At 51.0% G+C, this 25,292-nt stretch overlaps 1 protein-coding gene across 1 annotated transcript in view; it reads left to right on the plus strand.

Annotated features, from left to right (window-relative positions):
• Positions 1 to 25,292, plus strand: part of ADAMTS6 (ADAM metallopeptidase with thrombospondin type 1 motif 6) — a 209,100-nt gene that overhangs the window by 177,902 nt on the left and 5,906 nt on the right. The window contains exons 20-22 of the mRNA XM_038765814.1: positions 16,032 to 16,161; positions 20,037 to 20,241; positions 21,326 to 21,502. Coding sequence (XP_038621742.1) covers positions 16,032 to 16,161; positions 20,037 to 20,241; positions 21,326 to 21,502 — 512 coding nt within the window. The remainder of the gene's footprint in view (positions 1 to 16,031; positions 16,162 to 20,036; positions 20,242 to 21,325; positions 21,503 to 25,292) is intronic.

The raw sequence follows: 25,292 nt of genomic DNA on the forward strand, positions 1-25,292 counted from the left end.
GAGCACTCCAAAAATACCTTTGATTGATTGACCGATTATACTAAGCGCTTGGGAGAGTTCATTAGAATAGATCAATCAATCAGTCAATCGTGTTTATTGAGCGCTTACTGTGTGCAGAGCACTGTACTAAGCGCTTGGGAAGTCCAAGTTGGCAACATATAGAGCTGGTCCCTACCCAACAACAGGCTCACAGTGCCTGAAGCAGCGTGGCTCAGAGGAAAGAGCAAGGGCTTTGGTGTCAGAGGTCATGGGTTCAAATCCCGACTCTGCCAATTGTCAGCTGTGTGACTTTGGGCAAGTCACTTCACTTCTCTGTGCCTCAGTTACCTCATCTGTAAAATGGGGATGAAGACTGTGAGCCCCCTGTGGGACAACCTGATCACCTTGTATCCTCCCCAGCGCTTAGAACAGTGCTTTGCACATAGTAAGCACTTAATAAATGCCATTATTATTATTAGAAGGGGGAGACAGAGAACAAAACAAAACATATTAACAAAGATATAGATTTGATGGACGCAATTCCTGGCCTCAAGTAGCTTCCGGTTTAGAGTGTAGTCTACAGTCAATCAACCGATGGTATTTATTGGGCGCCTCTCATGTCAGGAGCGTTGTACTGGGTGCTTGCTGTGTGCCAAGCAGTGTGCCAGGTGCCTGCTGTATGCTTGGCATTGTAATGAGAGCCTGCTGTGTGCAGAGCGTTATACTAGGCTCCTGTTGTGTGTGGAGTGCTGTATTACGGCACCTACTATGTGCTGAGCAGTGCACTGGGCTGAGTGTTTTCTGTGTCTCAAGCATTGGACTGGGCACCTAACTATACTCAGAGCGTTGCAGATGATGAACTAAGCGGTTCATTAGTCATTCGACACTCAGTAGATTTATATGAGAGGACCAAGGCGTCTGACTGGACAGCCCTGCAGCGAGGTAGGTGGGGGGGTCAGATAGTGTGAGCGCCTAATCCCCAGGACGGGACACCCATCAGTAAGTCTTGGTCCCGGCACCTGTTTTAAGTAATAATAATAACAATGGTGTTTATTAAATGCTTATTATGTGCAAAGCACTGTTCTAATTGCTGGGGAGGTTCCAAGATGATCATGTTGTCCCATGGGGGGCTCACAGTCTTTATCCCCATTTTACGGATGAGGGAACCCAGAGAAGTGAAGTGACGTGCCCAAAGTCACACAGCTGACAATTGGCGGAGCCGGGGTTTGAACCCAGGACCTCCGACTCCAAAGCCCGGGCTCTTTCCACTGAGCCACGCTGCTTCTCTACCCTACGCTGCAACCCCAATCCTCCACAGAAGCGTGTAATCGAAACCCAACACGGTCGCCGTCCTGGTTTAATTTTAGCCATAATTTGATTTATTCTGACGGTTTTGACACCTGTCTGCATTCATTCTGGACTGGGAGCCCGCTGTTGGGTAGGGACCGTCTCTATATGTTGCCAACTTGGCCTTCCCAAGCGCTCAGTACAGTGCTCTGCACACAGTAAGCACTCAATAAATATGATTGAATGAATGACCACTGACTCCAAAGCCCGGGCTCTTTCCACTGAGCCATGCTGCTTCTCTGTTTTAAAGACCGCTGGGGACAGCGGGACCGTGCCCAAAGCCCACCGGGCACATCTAGTGGCGTCCATCCATGTATCCATTAGTGGGATTCATTGAGTGCCGACAGGGAATTCAGCAAAGCAGGGACAGAGTGGCTTGGGTTCTCCTGGAAGCGGGGAAAGCAGCTGGAACATTTCTGGTAGTGAGGCGCTCAGGGTGATGCGTACAGAGATCTTCAATCCTGTGGCTCTAGAGGAGAAAATGCCCCGGGGCTGACATCATCATCATCAATCGTATTTATTGAGCGCTTACTATGTGCAGAGCACTGTACTAAGCGCTTGGGAAGTACAAATTGGCAACATATAGAGACAGTCCCTACCCAACAGTGGGCTCACAGTCTAAAAGGGGGAGACAGAGAACAAAACCAAACATACTAACAAAATAAAATAAATAGAATAGATATGTACAAATAAGATAAACAGAGTAAAAAAAAATATGTACAAACATATATACAGGTGCTGTGGGGAAGGGAAGGAGGTAAGATGGGGGGGATGGAGAGGGGGACGAGGGGGAGAGGAAGGAAGGGGCTCAGTCTGGGAAGGCCTCCTGGAGGAGGTGAGCTCTCAGCAGGGCCTTGAAGGGAGGAAGAGAGCTAGCTTGGCGGAGGGGCAGAGGGAGGGCATTCCAGGCCCGGGAGATGACGTGGGCCGGGGGTCGATGGCAGGACAGGCGAGAGCGAGGTATGGTGAGGAGATCAGCGGTGGAGGAGCGGAGGGTGCGGGCTGGGCTGGAGAAGGAGAGAAGGGAGGTGAGGTAGGAGGGGGCGAGGGGATGGACAGCCTCGAAGCCGAGGGTGAAGCTGACATGCCCGGTGAGAACATCGCAGGTGTCCCGCCCTCCGGGGAATTGCGAATCACTCCGATGAGGGGATGACTGGGCCCCGACCGTCGGCGCTGACGGGTCCCCCGGGAAGAGTGGGTTACGTGCTGGTTTTCCACGTCCACGCCTTGGTGTCCGGTGCGTAACCTCACACCGTGGCCTCGGCGCTGACCAAGCTCTCCCTCGGAGCCAGCTGCTCTGGGTGGTAGCGGGAGTGGGTGGGCCAGCTGCTCTCCGGCCCCGGCCTGCCGGGAGGGGAAGGGCTGAGGTGTTGGCAGAAGCCGAGAAGGAGGTGAGCTCCCAGGGAAATTCCCTCCCTCCGAAAGTCGGGCGAGGACGGCCGCGGAATTTCCTCCTGCAGGGAGTCGACGGGAAAGGGTCAGCCGTGATCTTTCTGGGCGACTGCCCAGACCGAGGGCGGTAAGTTGACCTAGTGTCCCCGCGCGATTCTTTCCGACCTCATGAGTCTCTGGGACTGGAAACGGGGTGGGGAAAGGGGAAGGTGGAAAGTGTGTGCCTTTGGGCAAGTCACTTTATAATAATAATAATAATGTATTTGTTAAGCGCTTACTATGTGCCAGGCACTGTTCTAAGCGCTGGGGTAGACCCAGGGTAATCAGGATGTCCCACTTCTAATCCCCATTGTACAGATGAGGGAACAGAGGCCCAGAGAATAATAATAATGATGGTATTTATTAAGCGCTTACTATGTGCAAAGCACTGTTCTAAGCGCGGAGGAGGTTACAAGGTGATCAGGTTGCCCCACTGGGGGCTCACAGTCTTAATCCCCATTTTACAGATGAGGGAACTGAGGCCCAGAGAATAATAATAATAATAATGATGGCATTTATTCAGTGCTTACTATGTGCAAAGCACTGTTCTAAGCGCGGGGGAGGTTGCAAGGTGATCAGGTTGTCCCACTGGGGGCTCACAGTCTTAATCCCCATTTTGCAGATGAGGGAACTGAGGCCCAGAGAATAATAATAATAATAATGATGGCATTTATTTAGCGCTTACTATGTGCAAAGCACTGTTCTAAGCGCGGGGGAGGTTGCAAGGTGATCAGGTTGTCCCACTGGGGGCTCACAGTCTTAATCCCCATTTTACAGATGAGGGAACTGAGGCCCAGAGAAGAAGAAGAATAATAATGATGGCATTTATTAAGCGCTTACTATGTGCAAAGCACTGTTCTAAGCGCAGGGGAGGTTACAAGGTGATCAGGTTGTCCCACTGGGGGCTCACAGTCTTAATCCCCATTTTACAGATGAGGTAACTGAGACCCAGAGAAGTTAAGTGACTCGCCCCAAGCCACACAGCTGACAATTGGTGGAGCCGGGGTTTGAACTCATGACCTCTGACTCCAAAGCCCGGGCTCTTTCCACTGCTTCTCAGCAGCGAGAAGTTAAGTGACTTGCCCAGAGTCACCCAGAAGACATGTGGCAGAGGCGGGATTAGAACCCATGACTTCTGACTCCCAAGCCCGTGCTCTTTCCACTAAGCCACGCTGCTTCTCAACTTTACTTCTCTGTGCCTCAATCACCTCATCTGTAAAATGGGGATTTAGACTGTGAGCCCCACGAGGGACAACCTGATTACCTTGTATCTCTCCCAGAGCTTAGAACAGTGCTTGGCACATAGTAAGCGTTTAATAAATACCATCATTATTATTATTATTATTAAGTGCCTGGGTTGGGGGCACTTTCTGGCCGGAGGTCAGCAGAGACGAGCGCTCTCAGGAGCTGCAGAAGTGGAGGTGAAGGTGGGGGCCCATCAGGCTGATGGAGGAAGGGGACTGAGCCCCTTCCTTCCTCTCCCCCTCATCCCCCTCTCCATCCCCCCATCTTACCTCCTTCCCTTCCCCACAGCACCTGTATAGATGTATATATGTTTGTACATATTTATTACTCTATTTATTTTACTTGTACATATCTATTCTATTTATTTCATTTTGTTAGTATGTTTGGTTTTGTTCTCTGTCTCCCCCTTTTAGACTGTGAGCCCACTGTTGGGTAGGGACTGTCTCTAGATGTTGCCAACTTGGACTTCCCAAGCGTTTAGTACAGTGCTTTGCACACAGTAAGCGCTCAATAAATACAATTGATTGGTTGATTCAGAACCAATCATCCAATCCTCCTGAACTTGCTCCATGACCCCAACTTTCTGCTGTCCATCCCTGACTGTCCCTCCAGTGGTGTGCACCCATGGGGCTGCCCAAATCTCCCTGGACCGTATCGGGGTTTCTAGTGCACAGTTTCTTGGGGAAACTGATTCCATACTCAGCCCCCTGCTCAGGGAAGAAGTATTTCCTTTAGTTTGAGTCAACCCCACCCATCTCTGATGAGTGTCCTTGCTCTGGTGCCTAGGGATTTGGCAAGGACGTTTTTCAGCCCGAAAAGGCACAGTCTGAGAGGGGGTTGTGATTTGGTGACTGAAAAGTTTTCTCATCCAGAGAGATCTCCAGTCCCCAGGCCATCCCGGCCACCCTTCCCAGCCCCTCCTCTGACTCCCTGTCACGTTCCTCCTAAGAGCCGGCGACCACCACGGCACACGGTAGCCCAGGTGCCGGCCCACCGCGGTTTTGTTGAGTGTTGGAATTCCGCCTTTAGTGTGGGGCTCATTCCCCTTCCTGCAGGGATCCAGCATCCAGTTGGCTCCTCCGGTTTCCATCATTCCCCCCCGGGCTTCTGGCCCCAAGGTGGGTATCGATGATCTGACCTTCGGGGAGAGCTGGGCTCGATCCACGTCGGCTTGGGATGGCCATTAATCCCGGCTCCAATACTTGTCTGTTGTGTGACCGTGGGCAAGTCACTTCACTTCTCTATGCCTCAGATAACTTATTTGTAAAATGGAGACTGAGACTGTGAGCCCCACATGGGATGGGGGCTGCGTCCGATCCTATTTGCTTGTATCCACCCCAGGGCTTAGTACAGTGCCTGGCACATAGTAAGCGCTTAACAAATGCCACAGTTATCGTTAAAGCTGCGCCAGGATGTGTCGGGTTAGTGTGGGTCCAGTCCGACGGCAGCCCGGCTTCAATATCCATGCAGAGTATGTGACGGGCCTGGGGGAACGGCAGTGGGCCCCGTCCCCTGGCCGGCCCAGCTGCCTTTCCCTTGCCTGAGGTTTGACCCAACATCTAGGAGGGAACTTTCCCAAAGCCCCACATCGGTGTAATCGGTGGTTTAATTGGGGGAGAGTCCATCCTAGCGGATGGGGGGAACCCACTGACCTGAGGAGAGGCACGTATCCCAGTCCAGGGACTTGGGTAGGTCGGTTGAGCAAGCGAAGAGGAGGTGGTGATTCAACCCCACGGATGGTCTTCCTTCTGAGTCACGGGTGAGACACTTCCTCGGGCCGGGAGCGGCGTCAGGAAGGACCGCCGCAGCCGAGTCAGGTCCGGCCCGTCTGCTTGCTTTGGGGTCACCTGCGGCCTTGCCAACAGGGCTGACCTTTCCTCTGCCTCTCCCTGCTTTGGGGCACAGTGTTAAGTGGTTCAGGGCTGAGTTTGGGAGAACCCTGGGTTTGAATCTCTCACTGGGGATAAACTACTCAGAAGGCAAAAATCGGTTCAGAGGAAGAGAGAGAGAGAGACGGCGTGTCGGAAGGTTGCTTCATTTTCAGATCTAGCAATCAAAATACCTTAGAAAACAATCATCGCGTCTGTGCCATGCATCTGGGCATCTCTCCCCGCAATCTGCCGTCCATCGGGCCTGGTTTGAAGGTCATCTCCATTTCCAGAGAACTCTAATTTGGGGCCGTGCATCTCCGGGCTTAGTCATACATTCCTTGTTTGGAAGTCACCCGCGCTGGCGACTGCTGTCTTGCTGCAGTGGTTTTGCCGGCCTGCCTGTGCTTTTTTTAATCATTTACCAAGATAGGCGACCCTGGCAGTAGCCTCACCCTGCAGAACGGGGGTCCACCCCATCCAATCAATCAATCGGTCATATTTATTGAGCTTTGACTGTGTGCAGAGCACTGTACTCAGTGCTCGGGAGAGTACAATACATCAGAATTAGCAGACACGTTCCCTGTCCATAACGAGCCCATGGTCTAGAGGACAGAGAGTACTCCAGCTGCCGTTCTCCCCCACAGAGCCCTTCATCGTAGCCTCCTTAGGAGGCTACCCCTCTCCACAACCCTGTAGCCTCCTGAGTAGATGCCCCCGCCGTGGCCACGTTCCCACGGCTCACCTCAAGCCCTGGCACCCAAACTGTGGTGCTCCTCACCCCACCCGTGCTGGCAAAGCCACAGGAGACATCGAAGGCAAAGGTCTTCTAGGATGGCGGGCGAACCGTGGTCCGGGCACAGAGACCGTGGAAACAGGACCCTGCGCAGAGGGGCCGACGATGGTGCTGCCGTTTTCCCCCAGTCCACGCACACCCTCTCTGCCCTGCCTTAGGCCCAGCCTCAGTTACCATAGCTACATATCCTACCTCTGCTTGTCATCCACCCTCCCCTGAAGCCACTGTGAGCAAGCCCGCGGGAGGCTCCTTCTATAATAATAATGGCATTTATTAAGCACTTACTATGTGCAAAGCACCATTCTAAGCACTGGGGAGGTTACAAGGTGGTCAGATTGTCCCACGGGGGGTTCACAGTCTTCATCCCCATTTTACAGATGAGGTAACTGAGGCACAGAGAAGTGACTTGCCCAAAGTCACACAGCTGGCAATTGGCGGAGCTGGGATTTGAACCCATGACCTCTGACTCCAAAGCCCGGGCTTGTTCCACTGAGCCACGCTGCTTCTCTGACTTCTAGACTTTAAGCTCATGGTGGGCAGGGAGTGTGTCTGTTTATTGTTAAATTGTACTCTCCCAGTGCTCTGCAAACAGTAAGCACTCAATACAAATGATTGAATGAAAAGGAGAGAGCCCAGTTTCCTCCCCCGGCTGGATTTGAACCCCTTCCCAGGGAGAGCTGTCCCTCTCAATGATGCACCCAGAAATGTACTGTCCCGCCTGGGCCCCACTTTCTCTGGCGAGCTGTTCTCCTTCTGAGCAGTTATTCGAGGGCTACCATGAGGATTCCCATTCCCAGCCCTGGCCAGTGAGAATGGACGGGGGATCTTTCATCCCAGGTGGCTCCAGCCAGGGTCTGACTTATCTTCTGAGCAAAGGTCCGTTGGCCAAAGGAGGGAGGGAAACCGAGGAACCCTAACCAAAGGGCCCTGAGTCTGCCACCTCAGGGTGGTTGGCATCCTAGGCCCAGGGCATCCAGCTTGGCCTGCCTGGGCACAGATAACGGCCAGCAGTTCGCCGTCAGCATGAGGGGACCCAACAAGCTTGAATGGAAGGTCTTTAGACCTTCCCCTCTTGCTTGATTTGTCCTGAGCCTGGCCGGTACTTTGCCCCAGAGGCCGTGGCCAGAGAGAGTCCTAACACCTATTAGACGACGAGGCCGAACTAATAAAGAGCAGAGACCATGGCCGTCCCGTTTGGGAAGAGCGAGTCCCGTCCCGGGAGTTCACTTTTCCTGGATTCTAAGGAAACCTGGATCCGAACTATTTAGCAGCACATTGAGCAAAACAGTGTAGACAGCAAAGAATAAACACATTCATGGATCCAGGTCAGTTCCAGACCAGATGACCACCGAGCCACCCGATCGTCTGCACAGCAGGGCCTCCATCACCATCGCCACTGAAGGCCAGCGCTGGGCCTTTCCCTCCTCCTCCTCCTCCTCCAGAACTCCTGTAATCATCAGTGTCAGCCTACTGTGTTCCCCGCCGTTCCCCTCCAAAATAAGAGGAGCTTATTTTGAGGCCACAGAAGAAACGCCAAACTCAGTCAGTAGTCGTTCATTGATTCAGTCAGTGGTGTTGATGGAGAGCCCGCTGAGTGCAGAATGCTTTCCTGCTGAGAGGGACAGTGGAGACCCACTGAAGTAGTCAAATGAGCACTGGAAAAGCATGAAAGGGGGCATGATGCCGAACGGCCATAAAAGATGTTGGTTCTGGGGCAGACGGGTTCATTGACCTGGTTGTGAATTGGCACGGCAGGGTCCGGTTGTGGAAATGCTCAGGCCCCTGTTGGACATGAAATTGAGATCAGAGGGAACTGCTGAAAGAGAAGAAGGAAACTAACTGTTACAGCACTCTGCTGAGAACTAGAAAAGCCTACAATTCACAATCCTCTAGGAGAGAGCTGCTGAAAAAGTTGGTATCAAGGGAAGAGAACTCTGCCTGCTGAGTCACAGTTGGGGGGCCTGGTTCATATAGTGATTTATTTTCTTTTATGGTATTTGGCCTGCTTCATATTTTCTTTTCATTTATTTTCTTTTATGGTATTTGTTAAGCGCTTACTGTGTGATCGACACTGTACTAAGTGCTGGGATAAATAATAATAGTAATGGTGTATTTGTTAAGCACATACTGTGTCAAGCACTGTTCTAAGTGCTGAGGTAGATACAAGCTTAACAGGTTCGACACAGTCCCTGTCCCGTATAATTATGGTATTTGTTAAGCGCTTACTATGTGCCAAGTCCTGTTCTAAGCGCTGGGGTAGATATGCATTCATTCATTCATTCAATCGTATTTATTGAGCGCTTACTGTGTGCAGCGCACTGTACTAAGCGCTTGGGAAGTACAAGTTGGCAGCATCTAGAGACGGTCCCTACCCAACAGTGGGCTCACAGTCTAGAAGGGGGAGACAGACAAGAAAACAAAACATACTAGAACAAACAACAACAGAGAAGCAGCTTGGCTCAGTGGAAAGAGCCCGGGCTTTGGAGTCAGAGGTCAAGGGTTCGAATCCCGGCTCCGCCGCATGTCTGCTGTGTGACCTTGGGCAAGTCACTTCACTTCTCTGAGCCTCAGTTCCCTCAGCTGTAAAATGGGGATGAAGACTGTGAGCCCCACGAGGGACAACCTGATCACCTTGTATCCCCCCCAGCGCTTAGAACAGTGCTTCGCACATAGTAAGTGCTTAACAAATGCCATCATTATTATTATTATATTAACAAAATGAAATAAATAGAATAAATATGTACAAATAAAATAAATTTTACTTATACATTTATTATATGATATGATGGGATACAGAGTAATCAGGTTGTCCCACGTGGGACTCACAATTTTAATCCCCATTTTACAGATGAGGTAACAGTACGTGCTTAACAAATACACCATTACTGTTATCATTTATCCCAGCACTTAGTACAGTGTCGATCACACAGTAAGCGCTTAGCAAATACCATAAAAGAAAATAAATGAAAAGAAAATATGAAGCAGGCCCCCCAACTGTGACTCAGCAGGCAGAGTGCCCTTCCCTTGATACCAAGGCTCTGGCCTACTTTTTCAGCAGCTCTCTCCTAGCGGATTCTGAATTGTAGGCTTTTCTAGTTCTCAGCAGAGTGCTGTAACAGTTAGTTTCCTTCTCCTCTGCTTGAGGTTCAGATTGTTGGAAAAACGTCCGGAGGTAACCGGGTATGGAAAGGGCATGGATATCTGGGAATGCCAAGATCTGCTCTAACTCAATAGAGCAGTCTCTAACGGGAACCCTGCTATCAGATTACACTTCGTGTCCATTCCTCGCGGACTCAGTCTTCTCTGGCGAACGACGAGGAGCTGGATTTGTCCCTGGGACCGAGGTCTCCAGAGCTCATAGCAGGAAGGGCGGCGGCTCTTCCCTGTATTCCCTAGGTACAGTCGGAATGAGAACATGGGAGTCGGGAGCCCCGGGGCCCGGTTCCGCCTCTGCCCCCGTTCCGCTGCGTAACCGGGACCAATCGCCTCGCCTCTCTGGGCCTCTGTTTCCCCGTCTGTAAAGTGGGGATAAGATTCCAGCGTCTCTCTGGGTTGAGGTGAGGATGAAATGAGGTTGGGATGTGACTGTGCTTTGGAAAAGAAAAGCACTGGCCAGATTTAAGATTAAAAAAAAGACAACCTCAATTCCCAGTAAAGGTTAAGACCCCTGAATGCAGGTGGAGCGTCCCCAGAGCCCTTGTGCAGATAATAATAATAATGATAATATTTTATTTTAATAATAATAATCATTATTATTATGGTATTTGTTAAGCACGTACTATGTGCTCCCCTCCTCCCCCTCTCCATCACCCCAGCCTTACCTCCTTCCCTTCCCCACAGCACCTGTATATATGTTTGTATGTATTTATTACTCTATTTATTTTACTTGTACATATTTATTCTATTTATTTTATTCTGTTAATATGTTTTGTTTTGTTCTCTGTCTCCCCCTTCTAGACTGTGAGCCCACTGTTGGGTAGGAACCGTCTCTATATGTTGCCGACTTGTACTTCCCAAGCGCTTCGTACAGTGCTCTGCACACAGTAAGCGCTCAATAAACACCATTGAATGAATGAACGAATATGTGCCAAGCACTGTTCTGAGTGCTGAGGTCGATAGAAGGTGATCAGATCATCCCACGTGGGCTCACAATCTCAATCCCCATTTTACGGTTGAGGTAACTGAGGCACAGAGAAGTTAAGTGACTTGCCTCAGGTCAAACAGCAGACAAATGGCGGCGGCGGGATTAGAACCTGTGAACTTGGCTCCCAAGCCCAGGCTCTTCATCATCATCATCAATCGTATTTATTGAGTGCTTACTGTGTGCAGAGCACTGTACTAAGCGCTTGGGAAGTCCAAGTTGGCAACATATAGAGACAGTCCCTACCCAACAGTGGGCTCACAGTCTAAAAGGGGGAGACGGAGAACAAAACCAAACATACTAACAAAATAAAATAAATAGAATAAGCTCTTGCCACTAGGCCATGCAGATGAGATGTTCTTCTTGGTCTTGCTTCTCTGCCTGTCCCCCTAGCCCCAAAGATGGGCAGTCAGGCACTGCCCCATTGCCGGAGTTGGATTAATCCCCCCAGGCCACCTGGAATATAAATAAAAAATATTTATTTTATGTTGTTAGTATGTTTGGTTTTGTTCTCTGTCTCCCCCTTTTAGACTGTGAGCCCACTGTTGAGTAGGGACTATATGTTGCCAATTTGTACTTCCCAAGCGCTTAGTCCAGTGCTCTGCACACAGTAAGCGCTCAATAAATAAGATTGATGATGATGATGATGATGGAAGGACACCAGGGCAACCCCAATGGATAGGAACTGCAGGCTTGGGAATGAGTTCGGGGGTGTTTAGGGGACTTTCTGTCCATTCCCCCATTCCTCCTACCTTTCTGCGTCCAAGGCTTCAGGCTGGGAGTTCCCTGGGGAATTTCAGAGCCAGTGTGCCCTGGGCACTGCCTCCGGGGATCCCAATTGTGCCAGCAGGCGTGTGCCACAGGGACCTTTGCTAACCATCTTGGAATCGACTGAGCGTCTTAAGAAAAGCCCTCTGGGTTCCCAGCGTGTCCCTGGCCTGCCGGGACTTAATCGGCCCTGCCCTGCTGTTGGCATCTCCCTAATTAGCCATTTGAAGTCAGGGTTGAGATGGGGATGGTGCGGGGGCTCTGTTTATAAACAGATCCGGAACTCCGGGGCCTGACATATTGGGCGTTTGAGGAAGAACATGTACTCAGGTCCTTTTCCATTTGGACACTAGACATCACTAGACATCAAGGCCCTACTGAGAGCTCACCTCCTCCAGGAGGCCTTCCCAGACTGAGCCCCTTCCTTCCTCTCCCACTCCTCCCCCTCTCCATCAATCAGTCAATCAATCGTATTTATTGAGCGCTTACTGTGTGCAGAGCACTGTACTAAGTGTGTACTCTCCATGCCCCCCGCCTTACCTCCTTCCCTTCCCCAAAACACCTGTATATATGTTTGTATGGATTTATTACTCTATTTATTTGTTTATTTTACTTGTACATATCTATTCTATTTATTTTATTTTGTTAATAGGTTTTGTTTTGTTCTCTGTCTCCCCTTCTAGACTGTGAGCCCACTGTTGGGTAGGGACCGTCTCTGTGTGTTGCCAACTTGTACTTCCCAAGTGCTTAGTACAGTGCTCTGCACGCAGTAAGCGCTCAGTAAATACGATTGATTGATTGATTGATCCCGCACTTCATTTGGGAGTAGAAATGTGCTGAGCGCCTCCAGGGCTCCCAGGGGAATTATGGTCTCCACCTCCCCCACCCCCTTAGTGTGCTGTTAGATTCCCCCTTTCATTCATTCATTCATTCAATCGTATTTATTGAGCACTTACTGTGTGCAGAACACTGTACTAAGCGCTTGGGAAGTACAAGTTGGCAACATACAGAGACGGTCCCTACCCAACAGCGGGCTCACAGTCTAGAATGGGGAGACAGACAACAAAACAAAACATATTAACTAAATAGAATAAATATGTACAAATAAAATAAATAGAGTAATAAATACGTACATTCATTCAATCGTATTTATTGAGCGCTTACTGTTTGCAGAGCACTGTACTAAGCGCTTGGGAAGTCCAAGTTGGAGACATATAGAGACGGTCCCTTCCCAACAGCGGGCTCAGAGTCTAGAAGGGGGAGACAGACAACAAAACAAAACATATTAACAAAATAAAATAAATAAATATGTACAAATAAAATAAAAAGAGTAATAAATATGTACAAATATATATACATATATACAGGTGGTGTGGGGAGGGGAAGGAGGTAAGGCAGGGGAGAGGAAGGAGAGGGCTCAGTCTGGAAAGGCCTCCTGGAGGAGGTGAGCTCTCAGTAGGGCTTTGAAGGGAGGAAGAGAGCGAGCTTGACAGATCAGGAGGATATTTTCCGTCTTTTATTTTAAACTATAAATCTGGAGGTCTGAAATCTGAGTGTTCCTGTGTAACTGGCTCTAATTTTTCCCCCATGGCTTTAAATCAACACGGTTTTTTCAGATTATATTAAGAGAAGCCGTGGACGAGAGTCTTGATGGCGTCAAGGGACTCAAAAAGTTCCCCAGACCTAAGCTGGGGCGTTAGTCCCGCTACACCAGTTCAGAGGATTTCCAGCTAATCCCCAACTTGGTGTGTTTTTAGCTTTATAAAAGCTACAAGTCGGATTTTATTTCACGGCAAAGCCTTTCCGGTCAAACCCTTTTAATGAGGTGGCACCAGTTTTGAGTGCTTGCCGGTGGCTGGCCACTTGAGGAAGGCTCTTTTTTTTTTTTTTAATGGTATCTGTTAAGTGCTTACTGTGTTCAAGGCACTGTACTAAGCGCTGGGGTAGATACAAACTAATCAGTTTGGACACAATCCAAGTCCCACATAGGGCTTGCTGTCTTAATCCCCATTTATAGGGAAGTGAGGTGACTTCCCCAAGGTCACACAGCAGACAAATGGTGGAACTGGGACAGAGAACCCAAGGTCCTCTGAATCAATCAATCAATCAATCAATCGTATTTATTGAGCGCTTACTGTGTGCAGAGCACTGTACTAAGCGCTTGGGAAGTCCAAGTTGGCAACATATAGAGACAGTCCCTACCCAACAGTGGGCTCACAGTCTAAAAGGGGGAGACAGAGAACAAAACCAAACGTACTAACAAAATAAAATAAATAGAATGGATATGTAGCGGCACCCCTCCCACCCCAAACTCTGCCCTTGGTTTCTTGGGGTATGTAACAGCATAGCAACTTTTACTTTGTGATGAAGTGCGCTGCCTGTAGACAGGACCAACGGTACTGGAGCACTTATTGTGTACAGAGCACTGCACAAAGCATTTCCCGCCCTCGAGGAGCTGGAGTAGAAGACTAGACCAGTATAGTTTAGACACACAGTTCCTTTTCCCACCCACCTAATCATCATCATCATCATCATCATCAATCGTATTTATTAAGCGCTTACTATGTGCAGAGCACTGTACTAAGTGCTTGGGAAGTACAAATTGGCAACATATAGAGACAGTCCCTACCCAACAGTGGGCTCACAGTCTAAAAGGGGGAGACAGAGAACAAAACCAAACGTACTAATAAAATAAATAGAATAGATATGTACAAATAAAATAAATAAATAAATAGAGTTATAAATAATCAGCTAATCAGGTTGGAAACAGCCCCTGTAACTGTGGTCAGTGTGGCATAGAGAAGTGAAGTGACTTACCCAAGGTCACACAGAAGACGAGAGGTGGAATCCCAGGCCTGGGCTCCATGCAGTAGGCCACACTGCTTCTCAGCAGCTAAAGGATTAAATATGATTATCCAACTTGAGGAAGAGGCCGGGGCGGACTAGTGTGGGCACCCGAGGGAGCTTGGTCAGAGTTGAAAAACGCTTCAGAGTGGAGTTTTCTGTGCCATCGATTCTTCAGTGTGACACACAGCACCACCGATTGCCGGGGAGGCCGGTAGCATCGACGGCCTGGGAGTAGAGCGAGCTGGCCAGCGGAGAGCCATGCAGGGACACCTGGGTCACCGGTTCTGGTGGTGAGGGAGAGCCAGTGTGGCTCCTCTGCCCCGCCACGCAGACCCCTGAGAGCACTTTGGGCCACTTCTACTTTAACAGTAATAATAATAATAATAACAGTAAATGTAGTATTTGTTAAGCGCTATGTGTGAGGCACCGCACTAAGCGCTGGGCAAGCAAATGAGTTAATCCCCATTTTTATGGATGAGGTAACGGAGGCTCAGAGAGGTGGAGCGACTTGCCCGAGGTCACACAGCAGACAAGTGGCAGAGCCAGGATTAGAACCCAAGACCCGGGCCTGTGCCCTATCCACTATGCACCTTTCCCACCTCTCACCCCTCCCAGTCGTGTCTCTGTATTCCCTTAGGCTCCCACTGCTGATATAAGCCAGCGTTGTCTATCGGCCGCCTGTTTTCCTCAAAGACAGGGACAGCATCTATTGCCTCTGTTGCTTCTCCCAAGCGTTCTGCACAGTGCTCCGCACAGGGCTCCCCACTCAGATAATAATAATAATGGCATTTATTAAGCACTTACTATGTGCAGAACACTGTTCTAAGCGCTGGGGAGGTTACAAGGTTACAATACCCCCTCCTTCCCCTCCCCATCCCCTCCGCCTTACCTCCTTCCCCTCCCCACAGCACCTGTATATATGTTTGTACGTTTGTACGTATCTAGTGTGACCTTGGGCAAGGCACTTAACTTCTCTGAGCCTCAGTTACCTCATCTGTAAAATGGGGATTAAGACTGTGAGCCCCACATGGGACAACTTGATCACCTTGTATTCCCCTTCAGCGCTTAGAACAGTGCTCTGCACATAGTAAGCGCTTAATAAATGCCATTATTATTATTATTACTCTATTTTATTTGTACATATTTATTCTATTTATTTTATTTTGTATTATGTTTTGTTCTCCGTCTCCCCCTTCTAGACTGTGAGCCCACTGTTGGGTAGGGACTGTCTCTATATGTTGCCAACCTGGACTTCCCAAGCGCTTAGTACAGTGCTCTGCACACAGTAAGCGCTCAGTAAATACGATTGAATGAATGAATGAATGATTCCGGCTTCTGGGGATCCACAAGGGGCTGGATCCCGTGGCCGGGCTGTCTGTGGCTGCCCCGTTCTAACCCCGTGGGCACGGGCTCCTGGGTTTCCAGGCCCCCTCGGCCAGGAACGCACGGCGCTCGGACAGCAGGCTCCAGTCCAGTCTGCAGGGACGTCCTGCAGTCCAGGCCCGGGGGCTGGTTTTGGCATCAAAATGGGTTAGGGGCCGGTGAGAGCTGGGCTAGGCCGAGGAGGACCCTTTCTGCTTGTTGATGACGATCCCTTGCTGCTTCTCAGGTGTCCAGAGGCAAGAGGTGCTATGCAAACGTCTGGATGATGACTCCGTCGTCCAGAACAGTTACTGTGACCCCGACAGCAAGCCCCCCGACAACCAGCGCCACTGCAACGCCGAGCCCTGCCCGCCGGAGTGAGTATGGAGCCCGGAACCACCTTCCACCAGACGGTTGGCCCGGTTCCAGGGAACTGTCTGGGCGCTGCGTTCCTCGGCGGCCTCGATAGTCTATCGATGGAGCACTGGGCGCGTCCTGGGACCTTATTGGGAGCAGAGCACTGTCCTGGATGCCTCCTGGGGGCCGGGCACGGTCCTCAGCCCTGGGGTGGAGCTTCTGAGGATAGTAGTAAATGTGCTGTATGTTAAGCGCTTACTGTGTGCCGAGCACTGTTGTAAGCGCCGGGATACATATCGGGTAATCAGGTCAGACACAGTCCCTGTCCCACATGGGGCTCGTAGTCTTAATCCCCATTTTACAGATGAGGGAACGGAGGCTCAGAGAAGGTCACACAGAAGACACATGGCACAGAATGTCCAGCTGCTGTATGGCATGTGCTGGGATGGAGAAATCTCCTTAGCTAAAGAAGCGCGACTACTGAAAAATCATAGTGTTGATTTGAAGCTCGCTCTCTTTCCCTTCCCCAGTTGGGATGTGGTTTTCCCTTGGGATTTTGAGCCTCCCAGGGATCCAACTAGGTTATGGGTCGCCCAGCGTTTTAATTGCTCATTTCAAAGTGGCTGTGGAGCATTATGGGTCCTTAATTAAAATTTACTGGGACGAGATGACGGGTACGGGCTTATAAGTACACAGTTCCCGCACCCGAAAGTGTCCAGTCAAAAAGGCAAGGCAGCCTCATACCTGCAGGAAATTTATTGGCGGCAACGCACCAAGAAGGGAGTGACTGGTTTTATGGTCCCCGGGGGATAGGAGCAGGGGATCCTAATGGAGGGAAGGATAGAGGTGGGAGCGGGGCTGCCTGGCAGGATATCAGAGATCTTTACTTAGAGTATTTGCGGAGTACTTGCATCGTGCAGAACTCTGTGCTGAACTCCTGGGAGAGTCCGGTAGAATTAGCAGACACGAACCCTCCCAATCCCCAAGGAGTTTTCAGTCTAGCAGGGGAGATGGACACTGAGCTAAATTAGAGGTAGGAGGAAGGAAGAAAAGTGGGGTGCGCCTGAGTGAGAGATGAAGTAGTGAGGAGGGGGGGAAGGGGTGACAGGAACAGTTTGGGGAGCCGTGGCCAAAGTCCTGACCCCCCCAACCCCAACATTTGGGTGTGAAGGCCCTGGCAGCCACAGTGTCCCCTCGCCCCTGGCCCGTGCCGGAGGCCATACGGCTCCTCCTGCAGTCGCGGGCTGCTCTGGCCTGCTCTGCCCCAGCTTTGGTCGGCTCTCTAGGTGAGGAGGATCAGACTGGGACCCGTCCTGGCCTACATCAAGGCCTGGCCTGGCCTGGCCAAGCGCTTAGTACAGTGTTCTGCACACAGTAAGCGCTCAAGAAATATGATTGAATGAATCAGGCCCGCCCATCCAGCCACACCGGGCCTTTCTGTCTCCCCCTTTTAGACTGTGAGCCCACTGTTGGGTAGGGACTGTCTATATGTTGCCAACTTGTACTTCCCAAGCGCTTAGTACAGTGCTCTGCACACAGTAAGCGCTCAAGAAATACAATTGATTGATTAATTGATTTCTTACCCATCACTTTTCTAAGGGAAACTTCCCACGAGGCGTAGCGCAAGATTGGGGGCCTTTGCTCAACCTATACCGTTGAGGAGCGGTCCGGTGGTAGGTCAGTCTTCCGAAGGGCAGAAGGGGTCACCCACCTGGATGAAAAAGCGGATGGGTCTGACGAATTAGCTCGAGCTGGGCCGACGGTCGCCGCTCTTGGGATGGAGGAGAGGTGTTAGGGGCGATGCGGACGGAGCTGTTGGGGCTCGGGTGGGGACCAGGCTGAAGTCTTGGGGTGCTTGACGCCTCCCGCGTCTTCCCCTCCCATCATCACACTTTCACCCCCAGTGGGCAGGGGTCTTGCCTTTGGTTTAATCGCTTATTACAGTGCTCTGCACATAGTAAGCGCTCAATAAATACGATTGATGATGGTTTCCAGCGTTCTCTACCAGGCGCTCCATCCCTGTTCTGCTTGCGCTGGATGCACTTGACAAGCAGCGGGGCTCAGTAGAAAGAGCCCAGGCTTTGGAGTCAGAGGTCATGGGTTAAAATCCCGGCTCCGCCAATTGTCAGCTGTGGGACTTTGGGCAAATGACTTCATTCATTCGTTCATTCAATTGTATTTATTGAGCACTTACTGTGTGCAGAGCACTGTACTAAGTGCTTGGGAAGTACAAGTTGGCAACATATAGAGACGGTCCCTACCCAACAGCGGGCTCACAGTCTAGAAGGGGGAGACAGACAACAAAACAAAACATGTAAACCAAATAAAATAAATAGAATAAATATGTACAAGTAAAATTATACAGTAATAAATATGTACAAACATATATACATATATACAGGTGCCGTGGGGAGGGGAAGGAGGTAAGGCTGAGGGGAGGGGGAGAAGGAGGCCACTTCACTTTTCTGGGCATCTGGAAAATGGGGATTAAGACTGTGAGCCCCCCCCGAGGGACAACCTGATCACCTTGTATCCTCCCCAGTGCTTAGAACAGTGCTTGGCACATAGTAAGCACTTAATAAATGCCATCATTATTATTATTATTATAACCACCCAATGGCATAATGAATCCTGGCATACCTGGGGCTTAGGAGGAGCTGGATGATGGTAAAGACAGGATGGAGTGTGGCAGGGTGGGCAGGGGGAGGTGAAAGCTAAGGGTCCGTCTGAGATACACAGCTTGGTCCCGGCTTCCCCAGTGCCATACCGCAGAGCCCCGCGGTTTTCCGTCTGTGATTGGACTGGGGAAGCTATCGTGCGGGCAGCCGGGATTGCCTCCGGGTCATGGAATGGTCTGTCAGTCCACCAGCGGGGACGGGAGGCCAAGGATCAACCACCCTGAGCATTTCAGGGAGGGCACGAGAAGCTGAGCATTCTGCTCAGAGAAGGAGAGGGGTAGGGATAGTGAGGACAGGGCGGTTCAGTGAGGCCCCTTAATAATAATGGCATTTATAATAATAAATTATAGAGGCTAGAGGCTACTTAGAGGCTAGGACCCACGGGGGTCCATGCCCCAAGGGCTCGTCTGAGACCCCAAGCACCGGCGCCCTGGAAAGAGACCCCTGACACCCCCAAAAGGGGTAGAGCAGCTCCCGGGGAGGGACTGTGCCCCTTTGAGGGGGCAGGAGCCCTCCTTACTGGGGCATCGTGGCTCAGTGAAAAAGAGCCCAGGCTTGGAAATCAGAGGTCATGGGTTCTAATCCTGGCTCCGCCACTTGTCAGCTGTGTGACCTTGGGCAAGTCACTTCACTTCTCCGCGCCTCAGTTACCTCATCTGTAAAATGGAGATTAAGACTGTGAGCCCCCCACGGGACAACCTGATCACCTTGTAACCTCCCCAGCGCTTAGAACAGTGTTCTGAACATAGCGCTTAACAAATGCCATCATTATAGAGAAGCAGCGTGGCTCAGAGAAGCAGCATGGCTCAATGGAAAGAGCCCGGGCTTTGGAGTCAGAGGTCATGGGTTCAAATCCCGGCTCTGCCACCTGTCAGCTGTGTGACTTTGGGCAAGTCACTTCACTTCTCTGTGCCTCAGTTACCTCATCTGTAAAATGGGGATTAAGACTGTGAGCCCCCTGTGGGACATCCTGATCACCTTGTAACCCCCCCAGTGCTTAGAACAGTGCTTTGCACATAGTAAGCGCTTAACAAATCCCATCATCATCATCATCCCAGTCACTCCCTCCCACCCGCCGCCCTTCTCGCTTCCCTGAAAGGCAGCCACCAGCGCGAGTTCCCTCCGGGCCGTACGCGGGCCTGCCCCAGCCTCCCGTTCGGCTTCCAGGAGCGATGCCGTGAGGCTGAGCCCTCCCATGCCCCTTATCCCCACTCCAGGTGGTTTATCGGAGAGTGGCTGGAGTGCAGCCAGACCTGCGACGGCGGTTCGCGCACGCGGACGGTGCTCTGCATTAGGAAGGTCGGCCCCTCCGAGGAGGAGACGCTCGACTCCAGCAGCTGCCTCACTCACCGGCCCGTAGAGAAAGAGCCGTGCAACAACCAGTCCTGCCCACCTCAATGGGTGGCTTTAGACTGGTCAGAGGTAAGCACGCTCGGCGGCGGCCAGGAGAAGGAAAGGGGGCCAGGGCCACAGAACCCCCCTTCCTGCACGTTCCCTGTAACATCCCAGAGAGCTTCTTAAGGAAAATGCCTGGCCTGGGCCATCCGGCCCTGCATCCCACACCACAGTGAACTGGCCAGTCAGCCGTGGCACATATTGGGTGCTTTCTGGGAGCAGGGCACACTGTACTAAGCGTTCGGGGAGTACACCAGGGGTAGAGCCGTGGCCTGGGGAGATGGGGAAATAGAAGATTTCACTTCCCACTTTCACTTTCCATCGCTTCCCAAGTGATGTAAAAATGATGTAAACCCGAAGCAGAGTGGATCAGGCCCTGGATTTCTGAACTGCTCGTTTAACAACATCTGGATAAGTGCATTAACATCTCTTTAAGTTTAAGCAGTCTGAACGGAAATGCTGCTGCTTTTTTTTTTTTACATTTTCTTGTACTTCCCAAGCGCTTAATACAGTGCTCTGCACACAGTAAGCGCTCAATAAATATGATTGAGTGATTGATTTCCAGGGAGAAAGAGCGGAAGGAAGAGCTTTCTTCCTCAGACTGGATTGTTGCTTTGCTCTTCTAGACTGTGAGCCCACTGTTGGGTAGGGACCGTCGCTATATGTTGCTAACTTGTACTTCCCAAGCGCTTAGTACAGTGCTCTGCACACAGTAAGTGCTCAATAAATACGATTGAATGAATGAATGAATGAGAGGGAAGATCCCCCCCCCCGCGGGGAGGGGGTATTGATGACAAGCGGTGGTCACGCTGCTGGACGGGGACGGGGCGTGTGAGTTTGTCAACTTCTGGCTCGCGCCCGTGCAACTCCTAATTCAACCGGCGTCCCCGGATAGCGGGTCCACCTGCCTGGGAATTAAGGCGGGGCCCAGCCCGGAAGAAGATAGGGTGGATCTGGGAAAGCTGAGCTGGTGGTGCCAGGGCCAGAAAGGGAGCCCGGCGGCAAGGCACACGCCGAGTTTCACGCCGGGAGAGCTCAGGGCCAAATGGCGCATCACTCCGTCCCCGGGGAGGACGGCGCGGCTGACGGGGTCTGGCCGTCTCCTCCCCAGTGCACGCCAAAGTGTGGCCCCGGCTTCAAGCATCGCATCGTGCTGTGCAAGAGCAGCGACCTGTCCAAGACGTTTCCCCCCACCCGCTGCCCGGAGGAGAGCAAACCGCCCGTCCGAATCCGCTGCAGCCTGGGCCGCTGCCCCCCGCCGCGCTGGGTGACCGGAGACTGGGGACAGGTGAGTCGGGGGCTTGGCAAATAGTAAGCGCTTAAAAAATACCATAATAATAATAATGAGGATGGGCTGTACCCCTTCCCCTCCCCACCCTGCTGCAGAGCCAGGCCGTGATTTCTCTCCCCAGGATCCACTCTGGCCCCGAGGGATGGCCGGGCTAGACCGAGGTCATACCGTGTGTGAAAATCACTCAACCTGGAGGATTTTATTCAGTGCCTGCCGTGTTCAGGGCACTGTACTAAGCCCTGGGAAGAGTCCAGTAGAGTAGATGGACACAGCGCCTGCCCTCGAGGAACTTACGGCCTAATGGAGGAGCCTGTGAATAAAAGTGGCGACAGGTTGGGAGTGTGTGAGTGCTGAGGTGGTAATTCAGAGGAGAAGAAAAATCAGTCCAAGAGAGGATGCGATTTTGGGTGGTCTCTGAAGATCAATCAGTCAGTCATATATTTTGAGGGCTTACTGTGTGCAGAGCACTGTACTAAGCACTCGGGAGAGTACAGTATAACAGAGTTGGTAGACACGTTCCCTGCCTGCAACGAGCTTACAGTCTAGAGGGGGAGACAGACACTATAAATAAGTTATGGTACGTCCCTGAGTGCTTTGGGGCTGAGGATGGGGTGAATAAAGGATAATGATAATAATATTTTATTATTATTATGGTATTTGTTAAGCACTTAATATGTGCCAAGCACTTTTCGGAACACTGGGATAGATACAAGTAATCAGGTTGTCCCACATGGGGCTCACATCCTTAATCCCCATTTTACAGAAGAGGTAACCGAGGCACAGAGAAGTTAAGTGACTTGCCCAGGATCACACAGCAGACAAGTGGTGGAGCCAGGATTAGAACCCACATCCTCTGAATCTAGTGAAGATGGGGAGGGCAGCGATGTGAAGCGGGGAGGTGGGAGCAAGAAGTCAGTGGCAGGAGAGGTGAGGGTGAGGCCCAGGGAAGAGGCTGGTTCAGGAGCAGTGAAAAATGTTGGCTGGAGTATGGGGGGAGGAGAGAGGCTAAGCAGAAGGGAGAGAGCCTCAAAACCAAGGGCCAGGAATTTCTTCTGGAGGCGGCAGTGGACACTTAGAGAAGCAGCGTGGCTCCGTGGGAAGAGCCCGGGATTTGGAGTTGGAGGTCGTGGGTTCAAATCCCGGCTCTGCCAATGGTCAGCTGGGTGACTTTGGGCAAGTCACTTCACTTCTCTGGGCCTCAGTTCCCTCATCTGTAAAATGAGGATTAAGACTGTGAGCCCCCCGTGGGACAACCTGATCACCTTGTAACCTCCCCAGTGCTTAGAACAGTGCTTTGCACCTATTACTCTATTTATCCTTTAGACTGTGAGCCCACTGTTGGGTAGGGACTGTCTCTATATGTTGCCAATTTGTACTTCCCAAGCGCTTAGTACAGTGCTCTGCACATAGTAAGCGCTCAATAAATATGATTGATGATGATGATGATGATGATGGACGGGCAACCATCGGAAGGATTTGAGGAGTGGGGAGCTGTGTGCCGAACTATTTTCAGAAAAATGATCCTGGCAGCATGGGAAGAGACGGGGAGATCTGGGAGGAAGCTGATGCAGTGGCCAATTCGGGATAAGGCCAGCGCCTGGACATGCATGGTGGCCGTTTGGTTGGAAAGGAAGGATGGTCGGGGAGAATGAGCACGGACTTCTGGGAATCAGAAGTTCTAATCCTGGCTCTTCCACTTGCCTGCTGTGTGATCTTGGGCAAGTCACTTCACTTTTCTGGGCCTCAGTTAACTCATCCGTAAAATGGGGATTAAGCCCGTGAGCCCCGTATGGGGCATCGACTGTGTCCAGCCTAAGTAGCTTGTTGCTACCCAGCACTTCGTGCAGTCCCTGGCACATAGTAAGCACTTACAAGTACCTTAAAAAAAAGCCAGCAGAATTTGGTGGCAGGCTGAATGTGGGAGTTGAAAGAGAACAAGGGATGAAGGACAATATCAAGTCAGTCGGTTGTATTTATCCAGTGCTTACTGCTTGCAGAGCACTGTACGAAGCACTTGGAAGAGTACACGATAACAGGAACATTCTCTGCCCACAGCGAGCTTACAGTCTAGAGGGGTCCAATCAAGGTAGTGGATTTTAGGTACCTGGTCAGTCATTAGTGTCTACTGAGAGTCTTTTGGGTGCCACTGTGCTTGGCAGAGTCCAGTAGAAAGGAAATAATAATAATGATGGTATTTGTTAAGCACTTACTATGTGCAAAGCACTGTTCTAAGCACTGGGGGGGATACAGGGCGATCAGGTTGTCCCATGTGGGGCTCACAGTCTTAATCCCCATTTTACAGATGAGGGAACTGAGGCCCAGAGAAGTGAAGTGACTTCCCCAAAGTCACCCAGCTGACAGTTGGCGAAGTCAGGATTTGAACCCATGACCTCTGACTCCAAAGTCCATGCTCTTTCCATTGAGCCACGCTGAGTCATGAGCTCAGCCCTCAGGAAGCTTGCAGTCTCATGGGGGAGGCAGATGCTAAAATAAATCGGAGAGACGAGAAAGTAGTATAGTATTGAAGATGTGCTCTGGGGGGGTGTGAGTTCCGAAATGGTTCAGTGGCCCCAGAAGGGCCGATGTGGGGTGGAGATGAGAGTTGGATCAGGAATGGCCTCCTGGCAGACGAGGGGAGCAAGAGGCCGATAACAGAAATAGAAGAGAACAGTATGGAGAGAGTGAGCCGGGTGGAGTAGGTGAAGAGAGTGGGATGAAAAGGAGGGAGGAAACCGACAGAGTACCTTGTAGCCGACGATCAGGAGTTTCTGCTTGATTTGGGGAGGAACGGGTAACCAATGGAGGTATTTGAGGAGTGGGGAGATGCGGGCAGAACGGCATCCTCTCCTTCCTCTCCCTGCCAACAGTCGCCACGCTGATCCGATCCCTTTGAATGTCCTGGGGCTTGAGCACCACAGTAGGCTGCTTAGAGAAGCAGTGTGGCTCAGTGGAAAGAGCCCAGGCTTGGGAGTCAGAGGTCATGGGTTCTCATCCTGACTCTACCACTTTGGGCAAGTCACTTCTCTGTGCCTCATTACCTCATCTGTAAAATGGGGATTAAGATTGTGAGCCCCACGTGGGACAACCTGATCACCTTGTATCCCCCCAGCTCTTAGAACAGTGTTTTGCACATAGCACTTAACAAATACCATTATTATTATTACTAGACTCTTCCAGTCTCTCCTCTGTCCAGGCCATAAGTCACTGTGCTGCCTGGGTTAGCCTTCTAAAATGGCATTGAAACAGCTCAGAGGTTGAGGGGGATTGGGATAGAATCTGTTGGCGTCGGCAAGAAGGAGGTCATCGGTGAAGAGGCTGATCCCGGGGGACTGAAGGGGGTGAAAAACGGATTCTAGAGGGACGAGGAGGGAGTTAGAAGTGGAAGCAACAGGTGTATTCCTCCCCTTTCAAGAGTTTGGACAGGAGCAGGAAGAGGGAGATGGGGCGGCAGGGAGCAGTAAGGAGAAGGGTTTTTCTAGGAAAGAGGAGACATGAGTATGTTCAAAGGCAGAGGGGAAAGAGGCATCAAAGAATGAGTGGTTGAAAAGTATTGGCGGAGGGTCGGGGGGGGGGGTAATGATTTTTGTAGGTGAGGAACAGTGGAAGCCCCAGGGGAGGGGGTGGCTTTTGAAAGAAGGTGGAGAGATCTTGAGAGAGAGTGGAGATGATAGGTGAGTCATGGGGGGGAGAGGGAGGGGAGAGCCTTATGCTTAATGGTTTTGGTTTTGTCCAAGAAATAGTTGCCAAGGTCTTCAGGGGCAAGTGAGCCAGGGAGTTGATGAGAGAA

This window comes from Tachyglossus aculeatus, chromosome 23 (assembly GCF_015852505.1).
Source record: "Tachyglossus aculeatus isolate mTacAcu1 chromosome 23, mTacAcu1.pri, whole genome shotgun sequence".
Lineage (NCBI taxonomy): Eukaryota > Metazoa > Chordata > Mammalia > Monotremata > Tachyglossidae > Tachyglossus > Tachyglossus aculeatus.